The 21,009-nt window shown below is 34.7% G+C and overlaps 1 protein-coding gene across 2 annotated transcripts in view; it reads left to right on the forward strand.

Moving 5' to 3' along the window:
• The window catches only part of BRINP3 (BMP/retinoic acid inducible neural specific 3), a 467,772-nt gene that overhangs the window by 253,490 nt on the left and 193,273 nt on the right, over positions 1–21,009 (forward strand). For both annotated transcript variants that reach the window (XM_004382564.1, XM_004382565.2), the window contains one exon: positions 2,511–2,701. In XM_004382564.1, coding sequence (XP_004382621.1) covers positions 2,511–2,701 — 191 coding nt within the window. The remainder of the gene's footprint in view (positions 1–2,510; positions 2,702–21,009) is intronic.

The raw sequence follows: 21,009 nt of genomic DNA on the forward strand, positions 1-21,009 counted from the left end.
ATTTTCCTACTTCTTTCCTGAGATATGTCCATTCTTCTTTCACATCTCTCCTCTTGTCTAATCATAAAATTTTAGAGTGTTTCTATTTCTGATTTGTGTTATTTTCCAAAGTTTCAGCCATTGATTCTATTTATTTTAGCTCATTGTAAAATATTAGATAACATTATTCATCTGTCTCTTCTGATTGTCAGAATGTTGTTAGATTCGTCCTGATATTTTTATTTTAATAAGCTTGTATGGTATAAAACCATAGTCTCTTTTGTTCCACATGTTTAAATGAGGTAGATTTTTCTGGGATATTAGAAGGAGATAACCTAGCAGGAGGAAGTAGCCATCCCAGCTTTACATTCAGGGGCTCCCTCTTATGTGTTACTGTAAACTATAAAATATGCAAAATATGGGCTCTTGGTGTAGCCATTTCTCTGTCTCTCAGAGTTACATTAAGTTGCTCCAGCCCTAGAGATTAAAATGTTTCTTCTTCAATATAGATATCATGGAAACCCTGGTGGCACAGAGGTTAAGAGCTATGGCTGCTAACCAAAAGATTGGCAGTTGGGATCCACCAGGCCCTCCTTGGAAACCCTATGGGGCAGTTCTACTCTGTCATATTTTTGCACTAGAATTCAAGTTTTGTTTAATTTGGCTTATATGTCTTTTTTTTTTTTTTTCTCAGAATGAAGCTCTGTCTTTATTCACGCGAGTATTTGCAGAAAATATGTGAAAACTGATTTCTTAAACTGCCACAGCACTGTTGCTCTTTCTATATCCATGTACAGATTTGTTTATTGTTTTGGTACTCTCTCACAACTTGGTACGTGTGCGTTTTCTCAGATTCATTGATCATTCTCATTTGCAATCACACAAATACATGCACAGGGCTCACCTTCTTCTGGGAATAAATAATTATTGGAGATTTGTTTGTTTGTTTGTTTTGCATTTGAGGTATGTATTCTCTTTTCATGTTCAGATGCTCCTTCCACAAAGCTGTTTATAAGGCACATGTCCTAATGCTGTTTATGATTTGACCCACCCACTCATACTCTTAAGGGATTTTTTTTTCTTTAGTTATTCTGGTTAATTGGCTTGACTCACAGTGTGCATTTTGGAGTCCACATACAAACTGTGAATGTGACTTTCAGAAATAACATTTGTTGACACCTTACAGATGTATCAGCAGACCTGAACGCTTGAAGAAAAGTATGAGCTCCTATTTAGGACTGACTAATCAACCGGGCTATGTCATTTTAAAGTTGATACTATTTTTAAGGTGGAGAGGAAATGCAAACTATTCTACCAGACAATTTGGCCTTCTGTAATGCTGGCTTCTCAGTTTGTAAGTGGGCACAATGCCACTAGAACAGATGGGTTCCTGAGAGAACTAGAACAAGCATCAAGTTTGACAATTTTGTGTTCCATGAACTTCCGAGAATATGGAAGTCTGAGGATCTCAGGTTCATGTTAAACTGTAATGACACTGTTATTTTTTGTCAGAATTTGAATACTGAAAACTGCAGCTTAATTGTTATATATTTTAAATTTTGCCTTTGAGAATCCTTTGTCATTTCCTAAATCTTCCATGAAGGTTAGTGTTCCCTGTAATGCTTATTAACACACAGTATTTTAGTATAATACTGTGTGTTAGGAACATTGGAATTTATTACTAATAGAGAAAAAGGGTACTATTAAATGTTTTTGTTTAAAATCATTTAATTTTAATTCATTTTCAGCTGTTTTTCTTGTAGCAAATTTGGATTTTTGTTTGTTTGTTTTGCCTACTTTTTTTCAGGTTGATCAATAAAACCTAGATTAGGTAACATCCACAAATAAAAAACAAAGCAAACTCTTGATTATCTTGATTATATGTATAAAAAAGAAATGAATAGACTATGAAAATATAAATATTTCATTGTTTAAAAACATTTTAGTTGATTTTGTGTCTATACTTTTATGGTTGAATAAGATTATATCTAGCAATCTAGGATTGTGTAATACTTTAGGAAAATCAGACAGAAGGGAAGCTAGAGAGAAACTCATATTTCATTCTTAACCACTGCTGAAAACTCTCAATATAAACCATTAACAATTGAAGGTACAATTGAAAACTGTTGAGTCTGGTCATGTTTGCATTTTGCTATGCTGTTTTGTGGTATAATTTTTTGAATAACTACAATTTCATATCATGCACCCCACATTGTTGATTTTACAAATAAACTTTTTGTTTTGGTCATATGGGTGTTAGGAAGTCTAAACTATATGAGAAAGTCAGCAAAAGCTAGAGAAATCACTTAGCAAAAGCTAGCTATTCAACATCCACAAAACATGTATTGAAAGCCTACAATCCCAGGCCTTGTAGGTGCTTGGAAAATACATGTGGACAACAACAATGATAAAAATGCAAAACTTATCACTCCTTTGTTTCACTATGTCCATAATCTAGGCTTTCCCACCTGAAGATGATTGAAAATTGATTTTAAGTGGAAAACGGCATAATTTAAATATTGTTAATGCAGGAGAGGAGTCGCTCACAATTTTTGTGGACAAGCGGAAGCTGAGCAAACGATCTGAAGGGAGTGATTCCAGCACCAATAGCTCTTCAGTCACTCTGGAGACACTGCATCAACTAGCTGCTTCCTATTTCATTGACCGGGACAGCACCCTTCGGAGACTTCACCACATTCAAATTGCATCCACTGCCATAAAGGTATGAATGAGTTTACTCTAAAATTATGCTCTTCCATTGCTTTTCTCTACTCTACAATGCATTTCTATGTGTTTACATGCCCCATTGATTTAAACAATTATAAAAATTACTTTTAAGATTTCCATTTATTTTGAGTTATGTAATAAGTTTAACATGAAATTGTATATATTTTGATTTTTTTTTCCTGTTCATAACTGGGCCAATGTTTTTCATGGACAAATGTAAATTGAAATACACTTAAATTGTGTAAGTTTAACCTGAGGTGCACAGTCTCCTTCAAAGGTGTACTTGGGTAAACTTTGTTTTAATAACTTTCTTTTTAATCTTTCACATTTTAATTTATGCATTCAAAAACTATCCTGAGAAGCAGCTTTGTTAGTTTCAAAGTGGTCCATGGCAGAAAAATCCTTAAGAAGTCCTAGTTTAGGGAGAACTTTCTTTCTAATTTAAGATTCAACTAAGAAGCGTAAGTGCTTAGTTACGTTCTGAGAAGTCAAGACACACCATGATCTAGAATTAGTGGATTAACTCCATGTGTTCATTTAAAATCCTTTGCCTTTGGCTAAACTAAGGCTGACTTTGAGAGAACTGAGAATATGGAAGAATAATGGAGCTTTTATTTTCTCCCATGAAAGAAAGGAAAAAAGAAAGAAGCTATGGTCTCCAAAACAATAGAATTTTTAGAAATATTTCTCTGACAGGCCAGGTCAACATATTACTGTTTTTGGCCAAAAGGCATTGCAAAATCAACAGAGCAAAGAGTCAGCACAGTGTGATCCTAGACTAAGTCAATAAAATCAAGACAAAATATAAGGAGAATTTCTGAGAGTTTCAAATATACCATTTCATGGTTAATTTAAAAGGCAGCCACTAAGTATATCATTTTATTGCTTTGTGAGACTAAAATTAATCTGTGTGTGTTTGTGTCAGTTGAAAGCTTACTACTTCAATATTATGTTGGTAAAGCTAGAAAAGATTACTCCAAGAGATGTCTTTTGTCCAAGATGTTGGAGAAAATTAGAAGTGATATGTAATAATTTTTAGCTTAAGGGCTACACAAATAATACTGCAAAGTCTCTGCATAAACTACGTCAATATTGCTAGTGGCTGGGACTAGGAAAAAGACTTCCATAGACTGAAATTACACAGCTACAGTTAGTTTTCTCCTGACATGTACGGCTAATCTTATATTGAGTAATCAGTATATAATAGTTTTTACACTGTACAGATCAAAACGTAGCCAGGACAATGCAGATGTTTTAGTCAATTTAAAAATATTGTAACATAGGATGTTACTAGAGATATCTAGCTTGAGGTTGCTAATGAGAAATAGACTTTTTCAAAAATCAATTTCAACGATATAAGCAGTAACTTAAATCAAACTTTATTTTCTAACAGAAGGCATCATTCTTGTGACTGTGTTTATTATTTGGCTATTGATTTCTTTGGTTCAGCACAAAGTGGAATTATACAATAGGCGTTTTGCCCCGATACTAAGTAAGAAATATTCATATACAATTCATGTCAAAACTTAACAGGCATTTGCATGTACTTCTTTTCTCTCACAAGAGACGTATGTGCCACAAAAAGCACAAGTTCTAATGCCATAAACTACAGTAGACAGTCATTGTTCTTAGATCCTGGTGATACAACTGGAAATAGTAAAGATTCATGAACATTATAGTTTAGCTGCGCGGTAGAAATCAGCCCTAAAGGAGCATGACTTTTATAGGAAGAGTGTGATCTAAGAGCAGCTCTGGGTAGAAGAAAGGAGTAACCTGGAATGAGGGAGAGTCAACAGCCTCGCATTGAAAAAGCTACAGGAAGTGCCTACTTACCAATAACCATGGAAAGAGTTCCAGATCATATAATAAAAATATTTTGAAGTGTTTGTAGAGTGGCTGAAGATGAGAAGGAAGAGTGGGACTTCAGATTTGGATGAGGAAACAGAAAGAATTACGGGAATAATAGAGGAGCAGATTGTGAAGAGAAAGACGTGGCAACAACATGGCTAAGAATACAAGCACAGAAGTGCATAGCTCAGGCAATGGTAAGGTAGGGTGGAGGGGCAAAGAGAGGATGGCAATTAGACTTTTTACTATTTAATTAAGACATGAATGGAGTTGCTTTTGAAGAAGTTGTAATTTTAAGTGGATGATGATCCTCTGGTCCAGAGTTGGATGCAGTCTAGGTTATTGTGAAGATTCCAGGGAAAGGCTCGGTGCTGGAGCATGTGGACCCATGTATTCAAGCAAGCATGGAGCTGGACACCTGCCATCCACAAGCACTTCGGGAGGTGTAAAGGCTCCTTAAATTACATGCAGACTTTTGTATGTCTGTGCACTTTTCTGTGGAGAATGTCCTTTATTTTCATTGATTCTGCACAGATAAAAATTGCCTCTCCTCAAATATAAGGCTGGTTAAGATTGCAAGTGCTTAAAGTAACTTATTAGGGTATGGGGAGCTGGCTAGGTAAAGGGGAAAACAGGCAGGTTCCAAGGGCATTCAACTACTGAAATTGTTATAGGTGAAAAAATAATACAGTGCAAACTGCTTTTGTACTGTCTTTGAAATCAGGAGCTTAACTCCTTTACTAAATCCTTAAAGAGTCAATGCATTGCTTTCATATTTTAAAGGTTCAAGTTAAGGATAATAAGATTCATAATTTGTTTGCCGAGGTAATATGGCTTGCACTTTAAGTGCTAAACAGTAGACATTTAATTTCTTCTTCTTTTTTTTTTTTAGCATTTAATTTCTTGAATAAATACTAAATGAAGTTGTCTTTTGATTCACAGAATTTAAAGATTTAGGAGACAGAGTATTGTTAAAAAATACAGTCAAATAAGATAACTATCAGAAAACAGCAAAAATATATTTAGATCTGCAAAATCATGCCAGCTTTTATCTTCCAAAAACAAAAATTTGGACAATTTTTGTTAATTATGAGTTAGTTTGTAGAAGACGGAATAGAGCAATTAGTTGTTTTAATCTCTTACAATTATAAATGTAATGTAGACTGTAGTTCATTAACGCATCTGTAAATAAAAAAAAGAGTGACTGAAACACCCATGTAACTTAATTAATTGACTTACCATTCGAATTAATGACATTCATGCAAATATTATTTCTCAATATTATTTTTATTCCAATAGCATGTATATTGTGTAAATTAACCATTTATTCAGAAGACTCAGTTTAATTGACTGAAGTAATGTAAAAGTAACATGAACATATTTTTTTAAGTTTATTTTGAAATGGTCTGATAAACTTTAAGATTATGTGATTGACAGTGATGAGAAAATAGAAATATAGATTTTTTGGGAAATTTAAACTATCAACTGATTTACATTATGGCATCTCGTTTTTGAAGAGAGTTTGTTTAATACCTTATGTTTTAAAAATCAGATTACATGTACTAAGTAAAATTAAATTATTTTGCAGAACCTTGTCAAAGAATATTTAAATAGCAAAGTAATTTATTTTTCTAAACAAAATACTAATCTGTTTACAAAATTTCCAGCATTTTTTTAATATAAAAGCAGATGGTTTTTTTTTTTTTTTTAAGTTAAAGTATTTAGAAATTTTTGCCAACAACTTTAGGAAACTGTAGAAATAATATACTAAAATTAACCTCGAGGTCAATATTTCAGCTAAAACTCCATTTTCAGAAGATTTTTTGTGTTGCAGAGCTTACTTAAATGGGTCGTTAAGTGATGTTAAGAATAGGCTCTACAACTTAGACCTGCATTCCTGAAGCTATAAAAATACTTTAAATTGAGAATGTTAAAGCTATTTTTAAAATTAAGCTTGATAATAATTTTCTGAGAGGGTTTTGCTCTTTGAGAGTGAAATCAGTAAAACCTAAAAAAGTAATTATTTTTATTTGAATTTGATACGTTCAACAATATCTACTTTAAGAAAACCCAGGATATGAAAATCTATATGTAACACATTTATAATAATCAGAGATTTTAATTTCATATGTTATTTTTATTTTCAAAAAGGATTCACATTTGCTTCTCTTTTAAATAGTAAACTCCCTTAGGATTTTAAAAGAATGTTTTAATTTACGTACAACTATAAGTACCTAACTATTTGCACATTAGTGACATTTAACAAGTTGGATAATTTTAATCAAATGTACCAAAACTTTGTCTAAATTTTTTACATGTATGTGTATTTACCTGCCCTGAAATTTTTTTTTTAGCAGAGAGCAATAAGATATTCTAGTGTAACAATAAGAGATAGGTGATTTAAGTAAATGCCATGATTACATTCATAAAAGCTAAAATTTTCAGGATAATTGAGACTCATATATTTTTCTACATTCTTAAATTTCACATTCTAGATAACTATTTTCTACTTTGCGTTATAGATATTTGCTTCTGTCATGCCTCCTTCCTTTCTTCTCAAAGGGCTAATTGACAGGAGGAAAAAATCAAAACATGTATTATATATATAATATTTTATATATGTATATATAATTGAAATATATATATATAACCAAGCCTGTTGCTATGAAACTGATTCTGACTCATAGCGACCCTATAGGACAGAGTAGAAGTGCCCCGTATGGTTTCCAAGGAGCAGCTGGTGGATTCGAACTGCCGACCTTTTGGTTAGCAGCTGTAGCTCTTAACCACTATGCCACCAGTGTTTCCAACCTTATATACAGTGGCCGCCAAATGGTAATTAGTTAAATAAAAATTAACTTTGTTATTGAGATTAAATCATGATTATAGAAATAAGTAAAATTTAAAAACTTCAATGTGTGGTATTTCCACAGCATTTCTTTCATTCCGCTCTTCTTTTTCCAGCTCTGGTCTTAGTATAAGGTATTTTTTCTTGTGATAGAAACTATACCCTTTGAGTCCATTCTGTTTTATTTTTTCCCACACATCTCAATGGTCATATATTCCTCAATCAAAACACATCTTGTGTTTTTCTTGCAAGTGATAAATTATATATAATTATATAATATATGGAATATATAATTATATTTTCTGTGTTATAACTCAGTGGTAGATAATCATTCTCTCTTTTCTTTACAAAGACTGAATTTAAAGATATGAACAAAAACAAAATAAAACAAATTAAATTAAATTAAAAATATATAAGTAGACAGACCTACCTCTGACCAAGATGGAGTAACAGGGACTATACTCACTCTCCTATCTGAAACAAACAACAACAAAAACAAAAAAAAAACTATATAAAATAATGGTTTTCAAAATACAACATCAAGCAATGAAGGAGCGTGCGTGATCCCTGAGAGAAATGAGAAACAATGGAGGTGAGCCATATGAGGACCCCAGCATATTGACTCAAAAACGTATCCAGGAAACAGTGCAGAGGAAGAGAATTTATGCAAAGCCAAGAAGATTTCATGAGTTAAGGAGACAGAGTTGATAGTTGAGTGAAATCTAGATGGCTATAGCTTGCTGGATAGAATACAAAGTAGGAGAAAGCTACACAGAGAGAGAACCCCAGAGAACCTGCAGAGAGGTTGCGTTTGAGTATTTAGCAGAGTACTGATCAGTATATACATGTGAGGAAGGTACCTGATGCCAATTATTTCCCACGTCTGAATCAGTATCTACTTAAACGTCTCTATCCAATATCTACTTACATTTCTATCGAAGAATATATCAGAGGGAAATGAGAAATTATTTTGAACTGAATGAAATGAAAATACAACATATGATAGTCTCAAATGTTAGGTTTGCTTAGGGGGAAAGTTGCAGCATAACATTTGCCAGTTTAACGTGTTTCATGTGTACAACTCAGTGACAGCAATTACAACATTTATGTTATGTAACCAGTGTCATCACTAGGGTTTTTGTCACCCAGTGCATAACTCGTGTTGTCACCCACCCATGCTAATTATCACCATATTGTAGCTAAAACACCAGAAAATTTAACAAAATCAGCAACTATTAAAATACCAGCAGCAGTGAAAACAACAGCACATGCTTGCAGTGTGTGCGGATGAAACCACTTGATTTGAAGAGTCACTGTAATTGGGTCATAATGACAGCTCTGGCCAGAGAGCATTAGAAGGTTCAAAAAGTAAATTAGCATAGAGTTTTAGTCTTGTAGTTATATTCATACCAGTAAGCTGGGCTTACAAAAAGTGTTTCTGTTATTATAACTAACTACAGGGATATTTTTATAAAAAATAACAAATTTCTGCTGAAACAGTACACAAAATTTTTATAGTCATTTTGATGTCCCCCCCCGACAGTGTCACCTGGTGTGGTCTGCACCTCCCACACCCCCTAGTGATGTCACTGTAACTGTCACTGATATCTCTTTCCAAATTTTCCATCAAGTGAACAGAAACTCAGTGTTTCCTGATCAATGATTTCTTCTTTGCACCTTCTTCCTGCCCTAGTAAGCTCTGATCTCTATACATTTACCTAATTTAGATATTTCACATTAGTGAGATCATACAGTATTTCTACTTTTGTGATTGACATTTCACTCAGCATAATGTTTTCAAGGTCCATCCATGTTGTAGCATGTATCAGAACTTCATTTCTCTTTATGGTAGAGTAATATTCCATCGTATGCATGTAGCACATTTTGTTTATTCATTCATCTGTTGATGGACATCTGGGTTGTTTCCACCCTTTGACTATTGTGATAGTGCTACAGTGAAAATTATTGTACATATATCTGTTTGTGTCTCTGTTTTCAAGTCTCTTTGGTATTTACCTAAGAATGGAATTGCTGGATCGTATACAGATATTAAATTAACTACATTAGCATCCCCCTTAAGAAACTTGAAAAAAGATGAAAAAATTAAACTGAAAGTAAGCAGAAGAACAATATATCAAAGTGGAAATCAATTAAATAGAAAACAGAAAAACAATAGAGGAAAACAAATGAAACCTAAAGCTGAAATGCAATCAAAAGCTAGTGTTTTTGAGAAGATTAGTAAAGCTGATAAACATTTAGCCAGACATATGAGGTGTTAAAATAGAGAACAGACAAATTACCAGTATTTGGAATAGGAAGTAACATCACTACAAACTATCCATATATGAGAAGGCTAGTAAGGAATTACCATGAACAAGTTTGTACCTATAAATTTGAAAACTAGTGGATACATTCCTTGAAAGACACAAATTTCTAAAGCTCACTCAAGAAGAACGAACCTGAATTGCCTTATTTATATTAAACAAATAGTCTGTTTTATCGTAAAAGTGAAGTCTTTATCTTTTCTATGTTGTCACTCTTTTTCTCTCTTTACTTTCCAGTATGGTTAATTTCCAATGACTTGTCTTTAAGTTCATTCATCTTTTTCTTTATTTGTACAATGTAGTGTAAATCCAATAAAATAAATTCTTCATTTAAGATGTAGTATTTCTATCATTTACATCTACTTATTTTTATAGATTTTACCTGTTTTCTAAAATTCCCCATATGTTTATATATGTTGTACAACTTTTATACTGTATCTATTAACATAGACATTATTGTTATTTTAAAATTCCTGTCTCATGGTTTCAACCTCTTGGTCATATCTGGGTCTGCTTCTATTGGCTGTTTCCTTTCTTGTCGATGGGTTTCCATTTTATTGCCTTTTAATATTTTTTTTTTATTGATTATATGCCAAATGCTATATATATGTATATGTATATATACGTATATATATATATATATTTAAAGAAGAAGACACTGAGGTAGATAATACTTTCCTCTAATATAAGTATACCCTGTCTTCTATTAGGCTTCTATTTTGCATGACTAAGTCAATCTAATCTGGAGTTAAAGTATATCTGTGCTGGAAATTATACCTTGATTTAGTTAATTTCTGGCTTAAAACATTTTAAGGCAAGATCAATACTTTTAATAAAGCTTAAGATTGTTCCTTGGTGATGCAAGTGGTTAACTCCCTTGGGGGCTAACCAAAAAGTTGGAGGTTTGAGTCCACCCAGAGGCATCTTGGAAGAAAGGCTTGGAGATCTATTTCTGAAAATTCAGGCACTGAAAATCCTATGGAGCACAGTTCTACTCTGGCACACATAGTGTTGCCATGTGTCTGAATCAACTCAAAGTCAAGTGGTTTATACTGGTTTTAGGTTCAGGACAAGAGTGAGACTTAGTAGGTTGCTATAATCTCTACAAATCAAGCACCAGCTTTCTGAATCTTGGGAAATATCTTTCTACCTTATGGTGTGATATGAATCTCTTGGGATCCTAGGGAATCATCTTTACTTTCCATCTTTGGACTTTCTACACATTGAACTACTCTTTCCACCTTGCTGCCTTGCCTCCAGCATGTGGAAGTCAATTCCTTGCCCTTGATGAAAGCCTGGAATGTCTCATAGGCATTTTTCCAGCTCTTCTTTGCCTTTCTTATCCTATACTTAGTGAAAGCCAAAAGTAACTGGAGGTGATTTTCTCAGCTATCTTGTACTGCCCAAACCTTTGGTTGACACAGCCTTACACTTGGGAAAGACCCATGTGCTTCTGGGGTATTTCTCTCGGCTCTGCCGCCTTACCCCTATCCCCCCATCCGTGTACTGCCCAATATACTCAGTGAAGGTTCATGGGAGAAATTTATTGAGTGGGTGTACATTCATGACAGGGCTTCTTCATACATTAATCTGTTATATCAGCCCAGGAGTCCCTGGGTGGTACAAATGGGTAACATACTCAGCTGCTAAATGAAGGGTTGGAGGTTTGAGTCCCCCCACAGGTGCCTTGGAAGAAAGGCACGGTGATCTATTTCTAAAAATCGGCTATTAAAAATCCTGTGAATCACAGTTGTAACTCTGACACACATGGGATCACCATGAGTTGAAATTGACTTGACAACTACTGGTAAATTGGCAAAATATCAGACCAAATACAGCCGAAAACTTGTCAGATTTCCCCGTTGTCAATGGCAGACTTATCTTCTTACTGCCTCTTTGCCAGGGATGAAAGCAAGCTTGTGCCCATTTTCTCCCAGGACGTGTTTGTCATGTTCTGCATTTTTTGTTATTTATAGCATGCTCTACTCGTTTATAGATTTAAAAAAAAAAAAAGCCATTGAAATTTAGTTTATCCAACTTACTTTCTGTTAGAACGAGAGTGATGGTCTCTTGCAACTTTCTACATCCTAACTTGAATTGGAAGTCCTTGCCTCTAATACTCCATTTCTATTTCCCTCTAGACCATGATAATTATATGCAGTTGTTCAAAACCCAGTGCTGTATTGCATCAGCTTCTTTTCCAATGTAAGGTCATAGAGCCTTCCTGGAGATATTAAGACACTTTGGATGTTGATACTCACACTACATTCCTAACATTTCCTGCTGTTGTAGTACATGAAATCAAATATTATACACTTCTTTTCCTCTTAGAGACTTTACAACCAATTGAGAAGTGCTTGTAGGAATCACAGAGGTTGAGGTAATAACACAAGACTTGTTTCAAATAAAAAGTGGATTATAGGGTGTCATGTAGAAGTTCATCACAACAGGCTTCTAAACAGTTCCTCCAAAATTAACTAGCACTCTTCCTTAGAGGTAGAGCCTACTCCCATAAGGTAACACATGAAAGAACAGACAAGATTGCACTTTCTCTGATGAATCAAGCAAGGGGTATTTCAGAAGGAACAGCTAAGCAGGCACAATCTCTTCCTCTAATAAAAGCTAATCAGGTAAGTTCCTTTTTGCTGATGTTAGGCATTGAGTGGGAGAGAGTTGGGCTAAAAGAGGGAGGGCTCCAGAGTTACCTTAACAGAATTCGCATCAAGGAAATATTTATTTAACAAGGAGAAATACAATATCTTTTCCAATAATACCAATAGCACTTTCAATTTAGATGGAATGTGTTGAGTACTTCCAAATTTTCAAAGTAACTCTTTATTGTGACCACTGCTCACATAATTATATTATGATCTAAATAATCCTATTTTTTTTTTGCCCTAGCACATTATCTTTTCCAGGAAAAGCAACTAAATGACATTTTTAATAACAGAATAAATATTTATCACAATCACCCTGCCTTCAACAAGAAAAACAGGGCTTTTTCTTTGTTTTTCTGTTGTTGCTGCTTTTGTTGTTTTTACAGTATAGGTGTACTTTCTATACTAGCTTACTGTTGTTGTTGTTAGGTGCTGTTGAATTAGTTCCATGTCATAAAGATGGTATGTACAACAGACTTAAATACTGTCTGGTCTTGAGCCATCCTCCCAGTCATTGCTATGTTTCAGCCCATTGTTGCAGCCACTATGTCAACCCATCTCATTGAGGGTCTTCCTCTATTTTTGCTAACCCTCTACTTTACGAAGCGTGATGTCCTTCTCCAGGGACTGGTCCCTCCTGATAACATGTCCAAATTAAGTAAAATGAAGTCTCGCCATCCTTGCTTCTAAGAAACATTCTGGCTGCACTTCTTCCAAGATAGATTTGTTCTTCTGGCACTCAGTAGTATTTTCAATATTCTTCACCAATACCATAATTCAAATGCATCAATTCTTCTTCTATCTTTCTTATTCATTAAAGCACTAAATATATGAAAATCTTTGTGCAATGTTTACCTTTTTTTTAGACATTGGAGGTAAACTCAATACACTGTATCAGAGGTCAAGCCTCTCTACTAGTATTCTGAGTTGGTTTGTTGGGAAAAATGCTCTACAGCAAAGATTCTCACGAACAATAGTTTAAATCAATAAACTCTTGAACTCCATTTTTCTCAAGTATAAATTAAACTTTCTGTTTCTAAAAGAATATTGAAGGAACAAATGTCAAATAATAACACCAGTAAAAGGTTCTTCTGTTTCCCTAAGCTCATTGTGACTGCCCACCTGTCTTGCTAAGACTGGTCACTCTACAAGACATGAGCAGAGAAACAAAAGGAAGATCCAAAACTAAAGCACTAGAAGATGCATACCTTTGAGATGTTTCCATGCTCTGTCTTCTGTCCTAAGTCCATATTATCGTACGTGCGAGGGTGTGTGTGTGCGCGCGCATGCACTTGCATGTTTTCCCACATGAGCATGTGTGCGTGTGTTTTGACAGGCAATATTTATTAGAAGATCTCTGGAAAGCTAACTGATAATCTTCCAGATCCCAGGTTCCCCACAATCAACCAAGATGACCTAATCTACTAAACTAAAACTGTGCAACAACGTTGAAGTAAAAATCAATGTGCTCATATGAATATTCCTCAGAAAATTAAAAATGCATTTGAAAATACATAATAAAATGAAAATATTTTTAAAAGGCTGATTCAAATATTTATCAATAAAGAACTTTCATTTGTATTTCTTATATGTTTAATTTGACAGCACACGCCCCCTTTCCGCCTAAGTTCCTTGTGTTCATTTAATCAAGTCCTGTCCCTTCCTGCCTTCTCATCCTGCCTCCCAACAGAAGCCGCCCATTTGGTCTCATGTATCTGATTGAACTAAAAAGCACACTCTTCACAAGTATTATTTTATGTTTTATAGTCCAGTCTAATCTTTGTCTGAAGAGTGGGCTTCAGGAATGGTTTTAGTTCTGGGTTAACAGAGCATCCGGGGGCCATAGTTTTGGGAGGTTACTCCAGTCTCTGTCGGATCATTAAGTCTGGTCTTTTTACGTGAATTTGAGTTCTGCTCCATGCTTTTCTTCTACTCTGTCCAGGACTCTCTATTGTGTTCCGTGTCAAGGCAGTCATTGGTGGTAGCCGGGTACCATCTAGTTCTTCTGGTCTCAGGCTGATGGAGTCTCTGGTTTATGTGGCCCTTTTGTTTTTTGGGCTAATATTTTTCTTGTGTCTTTGATGTTCTTCATTCTCCTTTGCTCCAGATGGGTTGGGACCAATTGATGAATCTTAGATGGCCACTCACAAGCTTTTAAGACCCCAGATGCCACTTAACCAAAGTGGGCTGCAGAACATTTTCTTAATGAACTTTGTTATGCCAATTGACCTGGATGTCCCCCGGAGCAAAGGTCTCCAGGCCCTAGCCCTAGCTACTGCCCCTCAAAGTATTTGGATGTGTTCAGTAAACTTCTTAGCTTTTGCTAAGAATAATCTTAGGTGAAAGGAAGGAAAAAACAATACAGGGGAAGTTAGCACAATTGGACCAAAGCAAAAGCTAGAAATACACTGTTGCTTTTGGTTTACTATTTTTCTAGTTATAAGCAGTTTGGGTGGATTCCACCTCACCTTTTCTACCATAATAGTCCTCATTCCACATGTCAGGATATCAATGTGACAGTTCTGGCAATTGCTGAGTATACATGTATTCCAATTATGCATTCTAAACGGGAAAAAACCACATGATGGATTTGGAGCCCCACTGGACGAATCTCCATTGATCACCTGACCTCCATAAGCCCCTATTCTGACTGTTGGACTATGGTGAAGTTTTGGGTCTCTGGGAACTAGTGTTAATTCAGAGCCAAAGCCAGTAATCCCCCCAAAGTCTATTTATTTCCTTTTTCCCCAATGAAGAGTTATCCTGCTAATGTGCCATAGGTTGTTCCTTTGGGAAAGGCCAGGAGAAAGATAAATAGTATAAATTTTGAGCAGTATAGTGGGGTCCATTCTTAAGGGGACCAAGGCTCCTGATTTAAGAGGCTGTGGGTCTGTAAACTTGCTCAAGTCTGGGAATTGACTGAGGGTTGTTATTCTCTGTTTTGGTGGTTCAAGTTAGACTTATGTTCACTTGACTTAGAACTTTTTTGCTTAATGGGCTCATATCAAGAAATTCAGCCTGATCTATCTTTATATTCCTTCCACTATTACTCCACACCCTTAATATACTCACATGCTCACAGATATTCCCTAATTTAAGTCTAAAATTTTTAAAGAATCATGTGGTTCTTTTAGAGTGCACTTCCTCATGGCTTAAACTTTATACCTTACTTTTCAGGGCCTGCTGCGATTTGAGTCTAGTTATAGGTATAGAAGCAAAGAGTGGCTGGTTCCTAAAGTGAATCAGTAGTGTCTTGCAAGGAACTACCTCTAGGGAAGTCATTATAGGTTCCTCCAGCAAAACAGAGTTAAACTCCTTAAATGGGATTAGAAGGACTGCTTCTACTGGCAAAGAATCAGCAATATTTAGGAACTCAGTGTCCCTAGTATCATCCAGATTTATCCATACAGCCCCATTCCAATTTATAGGATCCTATTCCTTCACAATTAATGTCCTCACTTTAACATCAAACATCCTACAAGGTTGGGAATTCATTTCTTGTTGCAATTGAGCCATTAGTAGGATGACATTCTGAGTTTGGCTTCAGCAATTTCAACTCTATGCCTATAGGACAAAATTTTCTTTCAGGATACTCACAGAAACTTTCCAGTCATTTATGCAGCACTTGAGGTAATCATTTGAGCCCCTGAGGTCATCCTTTTCTTTCTCCACTTTGTCCAGAAAAAGTAGGAGAAAATGTCATATTTGTCAGTTTGACAAAAATGTTTTTAGGTTGAAATACATGATCATCCAGAACTTTGTCCCTTATAAATATTTTATTAGGAGTACCCAATGGTGATATTTTACATATTTCTATTTTTACATAAAACCACAGATGATCAGTGCCCATTTTACTACTGTAGATAGAATCTTGAGTGCCTTCAAATCTAATCAGATTTGAGACCCAGTTCCAGACGCCCCAGAATCAATTCAGAAAACTCATCCTTAATATTCTGTTCATCTAAAACTAAGCCTGGTAACACAATCTCTATTAGAATTCCCAGGGAAACAAGCAACTAGGTACATATATGTATGAATGTATGTATGTAAGTACATATATACGTGTATGTATATACATATATATAGAGAGAGAAAGAGAGATTTTAAGGAATTGGCTCATGTGATTGTGGGGGTTGGCAAGACCAAAATGCATAAGCCAGGCAGGCTGGATATTCTAGCAGTTGTAAGTCCAAAGTCTGTAGATAAGGTGGTCTGGAAATTCTGGCAGTATATTTATGTTACAGTCATGAGGCCGAATCGTTGTCATCTTAGAAACCTCAAGTTTTCGTCTTAAGGCCTTTGACTGATTCAGTCAGGCCCACACCATTATCGAGGGTACTCTGTTTTACTTAGAGTTACCTGATTATAAATGTTAATCACATCAACAAAATATCTTCACAGCAACATCTAGACTAGTATTTACCCAAGTAACTAGGCACCATAACCTAGCCCGGTTGACACATATAATTAACCATCACAATATCTATGTATTTGGTCATGGCTGCATCTCCATGATCAAATACATAGATATTGAAAGAGCCTACACTGAGTCATACTCCTGACTTTACTACTATAGTTTCAGTTATGCTTATATGATAAGGAAAAAAACCCGAAGCCATCGAGTTGATTTTGACTCACAGCAACCCTATAGGACAGAGTAGAACTACCCTGTAGGGTTTCTAAGGTTGTAATTTTTATGAAAGCGGGGTTCAAACTGCCAACCTTTCAGTAGTTAGTAGCCAAGCACTTAACCACTGCATCACCAGAGCCCCTTATATAATAAGAAGGGGCTAATAAATACCATATAAACCACCCTCTAAATATAGCATTTGGAAACCCTGACTCTTCCTTCTCCCTTTTGTTAGATAGGAGAAATGACTACACTAATGTGACTCTTTAAATAAAATTGGGAACCCAATGTTTTGGGAGATGGATACAAATCAGTCATATTGAATCACTTCCATGAACTTAATACCTGGTCAGTAATTCATTAACACTCACATGCTTTATTCTCCACATTATTTGAAGAATCTTCCTCACAGGACACTGACAGTATTTGTCACTTATGTTTCCAACCATATCTCTGTCCTAAGTAGTGAGTGATGATATGACAACTTTATAAAAATTTCATAGTTGAATTCATTATATAAAATATTTTCATCAGAGAGACAAAGGCTGCATTTTATTTTATAGTTGAGATGCATCTGCATTTAATGTGAAAAATACAGATTTTTAATTATTTAGAAAGGCTAAAGGAAAAATACACATATCAGAAAGAATAGAACGCATACCTTACACAATATACCAAAATAAATTCAAAAGAGATTGTAAATCTAAATGTGAAAGATACAACAATAATTTTAAGAGAAAAATGAAAGATAATATTTCATGACATTGGAGTAGTCAAAGATTTCTTAGTGAACAAAAGGTACTAATCATAAAAGAACAATTTGCTAAATTAAGCTATATTAAAATTAATAAATTTTATTCTGTAAAAGATACCATTAACAAATGAAAAGACACTCACGTTTATCAAAAAAATATTTATAGTGCATATATATAAAAAAGTATTTATACCTAGAACACGTAAAGAACTCTTACAAATAAATATGGAAAACAGAAAGCATAGTAGAAAAATTGTCAGAAGACTGAAAAGACCCGGCACAAAAGATGATATCCAAAGAACATCAGGTCTTTCAAAAATCATGGGGATACCATTATTCATTCACCAAAATGGCTAAAATGAAAGTGACAGAATGAATCAAGTGTTGACAAGAATACAGAACAGCTGGAAATTTTATTTACTTTGGAAGCAGTATATATTGCTAAACTCATTTGGCATAAGTATTTGGTAGTATCTGTTAAAACTGACCACCAGTTAATCTGGTGGTTTACATTTTGCTGTGATGCTGGAAGCTATGCCACCAGTGTTTCAAATGTCAACAGAGTCACCCATGGTGGACAAGTTTCAGTGGATCTTCCAGACTAAGACTAAGAAGAAAGGTATGGTGATATACATCAAATACTAGTCGATGAAAATCTCATGGATCACAACTGAACATCATTCAATTCACTTTCTTGGACACGTTATTAGGAGGGATCCATTGCTGGAGGAGGACATCATGTTTGGTGAAGTACAGGGCCAGTAGGGGCAAGAAAGAACCTTGATGAGATGGATTGGCACAATAGCTGAAACAAAGGACTTGAACATGCCAGTTATTGTGAGGATGATGCAGGACTGGACAAAGTTTCATTTTGTTGTATACAAGATTGTCATGAGTTGGAGTTGACTAAATGGCAGATATCTGTCTATGAATTCATGCATCCTCTCTGACCAAGCGATTTCATATTTAGGTGCACACCCAACATAAATGTGTATATTGGGTCACCAAAGAATTAGTAGAATGTTCATAGCAGAATATTCATAATAGCCCCAAAGTGGAAACCATCCAAATATCCATCAACAGTAGAATAGATCATGTATGTATATTCATACAAAGGAATATTATACAGCATTGAGAATGAATGATCTACAACTGCAGAAAACAATATGAATGAATCTCATAAATCCCATAAACATAATGTTGAAAGATAAAAGCTATAAACAAAAGAGAACATACTGAATTATTCCATTCATAGAAAGTATGACACCAAGCAAAACTAGTTTATTCCATTAGAAATAAAAATGTTGACTCTACTTTGGCGGGGAGCAATGACTGAAAGGAGCCCTGGTGTCATAGTGGTTAAGCGCTACGGCTGCTAACCAAGAATGTCAGCAGGGAGGAGAATATTGCAGTACTCTTTATGTTCTATTCCTTGATCTGGGTCTGATTACATTTTCAGTTTATGAACAGTGACTGAAGTGTATACTTATGATGTATGTACTCTTCTATGTGTGAATCGTAAAAAATTAAAAATGCAATACAATTATATTGGACAGAACCTCTTTGCTTCATCTGGAACACAAGAATTTCTAAATATTTCTAAAGGGAAGTGAAAGAAAAGAAGAAAGATTGAAGAGAAGAAATGGAATTTGAAAAGGCAATCTCACAATTTTCAAAAATACCCAATAATCATTTACAAACAAAAAAGATATGAATAACTACCATAAAAGACTAGTGAAAAATTCTAATAGCTTAAAAATAAGATGCAATAAAATATAGATTTAGGGTTTAACATTATTTTATGATGTTTAAAAGTAGACTTTTCAAAATCTTCTTTTAACCATCTACTATCACACCTCAAAATTTGATATCTTTCAAACTTCTGTTAATGTAAAGTGAGAGGATTTAAAACATAGATTGGAGAAAGGAGTAGATTTTCACGAAGTTCCTAGATAATTTTTACAATGGACTTCTACTATGTAATGCCGCTTTGGAAACCCTGGTGGTGTAGTGGTTAGAGCTACGGCTGCTAACCAAAAAGGTCGGCAGTTCAAATCCACGAAGCACTCCTTGGAAACCATATGGGGCAGTTCTACTCTGTCCTATAGGGTCACTATGAGTCGGAAACAACTCGAGGGAACGGGTTTGGTTTTTTGGTTTTTAATGCTGCTTTCTAAAGTTTTTTTTAAATCAGATTTCCTAGAAGCCAGGTATAAAACAAGACTGCCAGGCATGTGAGTCAGCCACAGAAGGAAGAACTTTGATAGCATTTGTCACCTTCATAATTAGGATGCTTGAATGTCACACAAAGAATTACTCTGCTCAGAAGGAGCCGATGGAGATTAAAAAAAAAAAAAATTTTGTTGCTAATGATCGGTCTAGGAAAACCATTATATTCAGTGTCAAATATTTCCAATAATCTTAAAGGCTTTACAGTCATAAAGACATTCAGCCACATGCTGAAAGGGAAAATATTTTTCTAGATCTATATAATAGGGAAAAATCTAGAAACACTTGGGGTAACATCAGTAAAGCAACCACTTCTTATATTTTGCTGAGTAAAACATAAAATTAAGAAAGAAAGAAGAGAGAGAAAATAGGCAAAAATCAAATAAAAAATGTATTGACATTTTACAAAATAAACCCATTATGAATATATAGAATGTCTTTTGTCAGGCAGTTAGATACAAATGGTAATCTAAACTACATGTCAAGTGAAATTTCAATTTTATTCATAATATTGAGAAAAATATGAAAACATAGGTAAGATGTTTTCCGGGGTAAAATGCATTTTTAACTTAACAGAATTTGTATGCCCTGTTTACTATTTATAAGAGGAAATCCTAAATGCCAAAGTCAAAATAATGATGATTTCAGCGTGGATTGTAGGAGAGAGAAGGAAGCCATGATTATAAAGTGTGGAAGAATGTTACTAATGAACTATCAGAAACTTTTTGGTTGTAGCAAGACCCCAATTTAAGACTAGAATGCATCAGCTCTCTTCAGAGGTATATTGGTCATGGAAGGTATGCACAAAAGCTGATCAGAAATTTTTTTGGTGTTACTGTTTTTTTTTTTTAGTTCTTTTCTCAACCCACCAAGATTTCCATTAGTGAATTCTCAGGGTTACAGAACCACTTCAATGCTCATATATCCCAATTTACTGGATTTTCCTCCCTATAATCTGAAACTGTTTACATTTTACTTACCTCTCAAAAGTGTCCTTATTCAGTATCTTTCAT

This window comes from Trichechus manatus, unplaced genomic scaffold (genome assembly GCF_000243295.1).
Source record: "Trichechus manatus latirostris isolate Lorelei unplaced genomic scaffold, TriManLat1.0 scaffold00095, whole genome shotgun sequence".
Classification (NCBI taxonomy): Eukaryota; Metazoa; Chordata; class Mammalia; order Sirenia; family Trichechidae; genus Trichechus; species Trichechus manatus.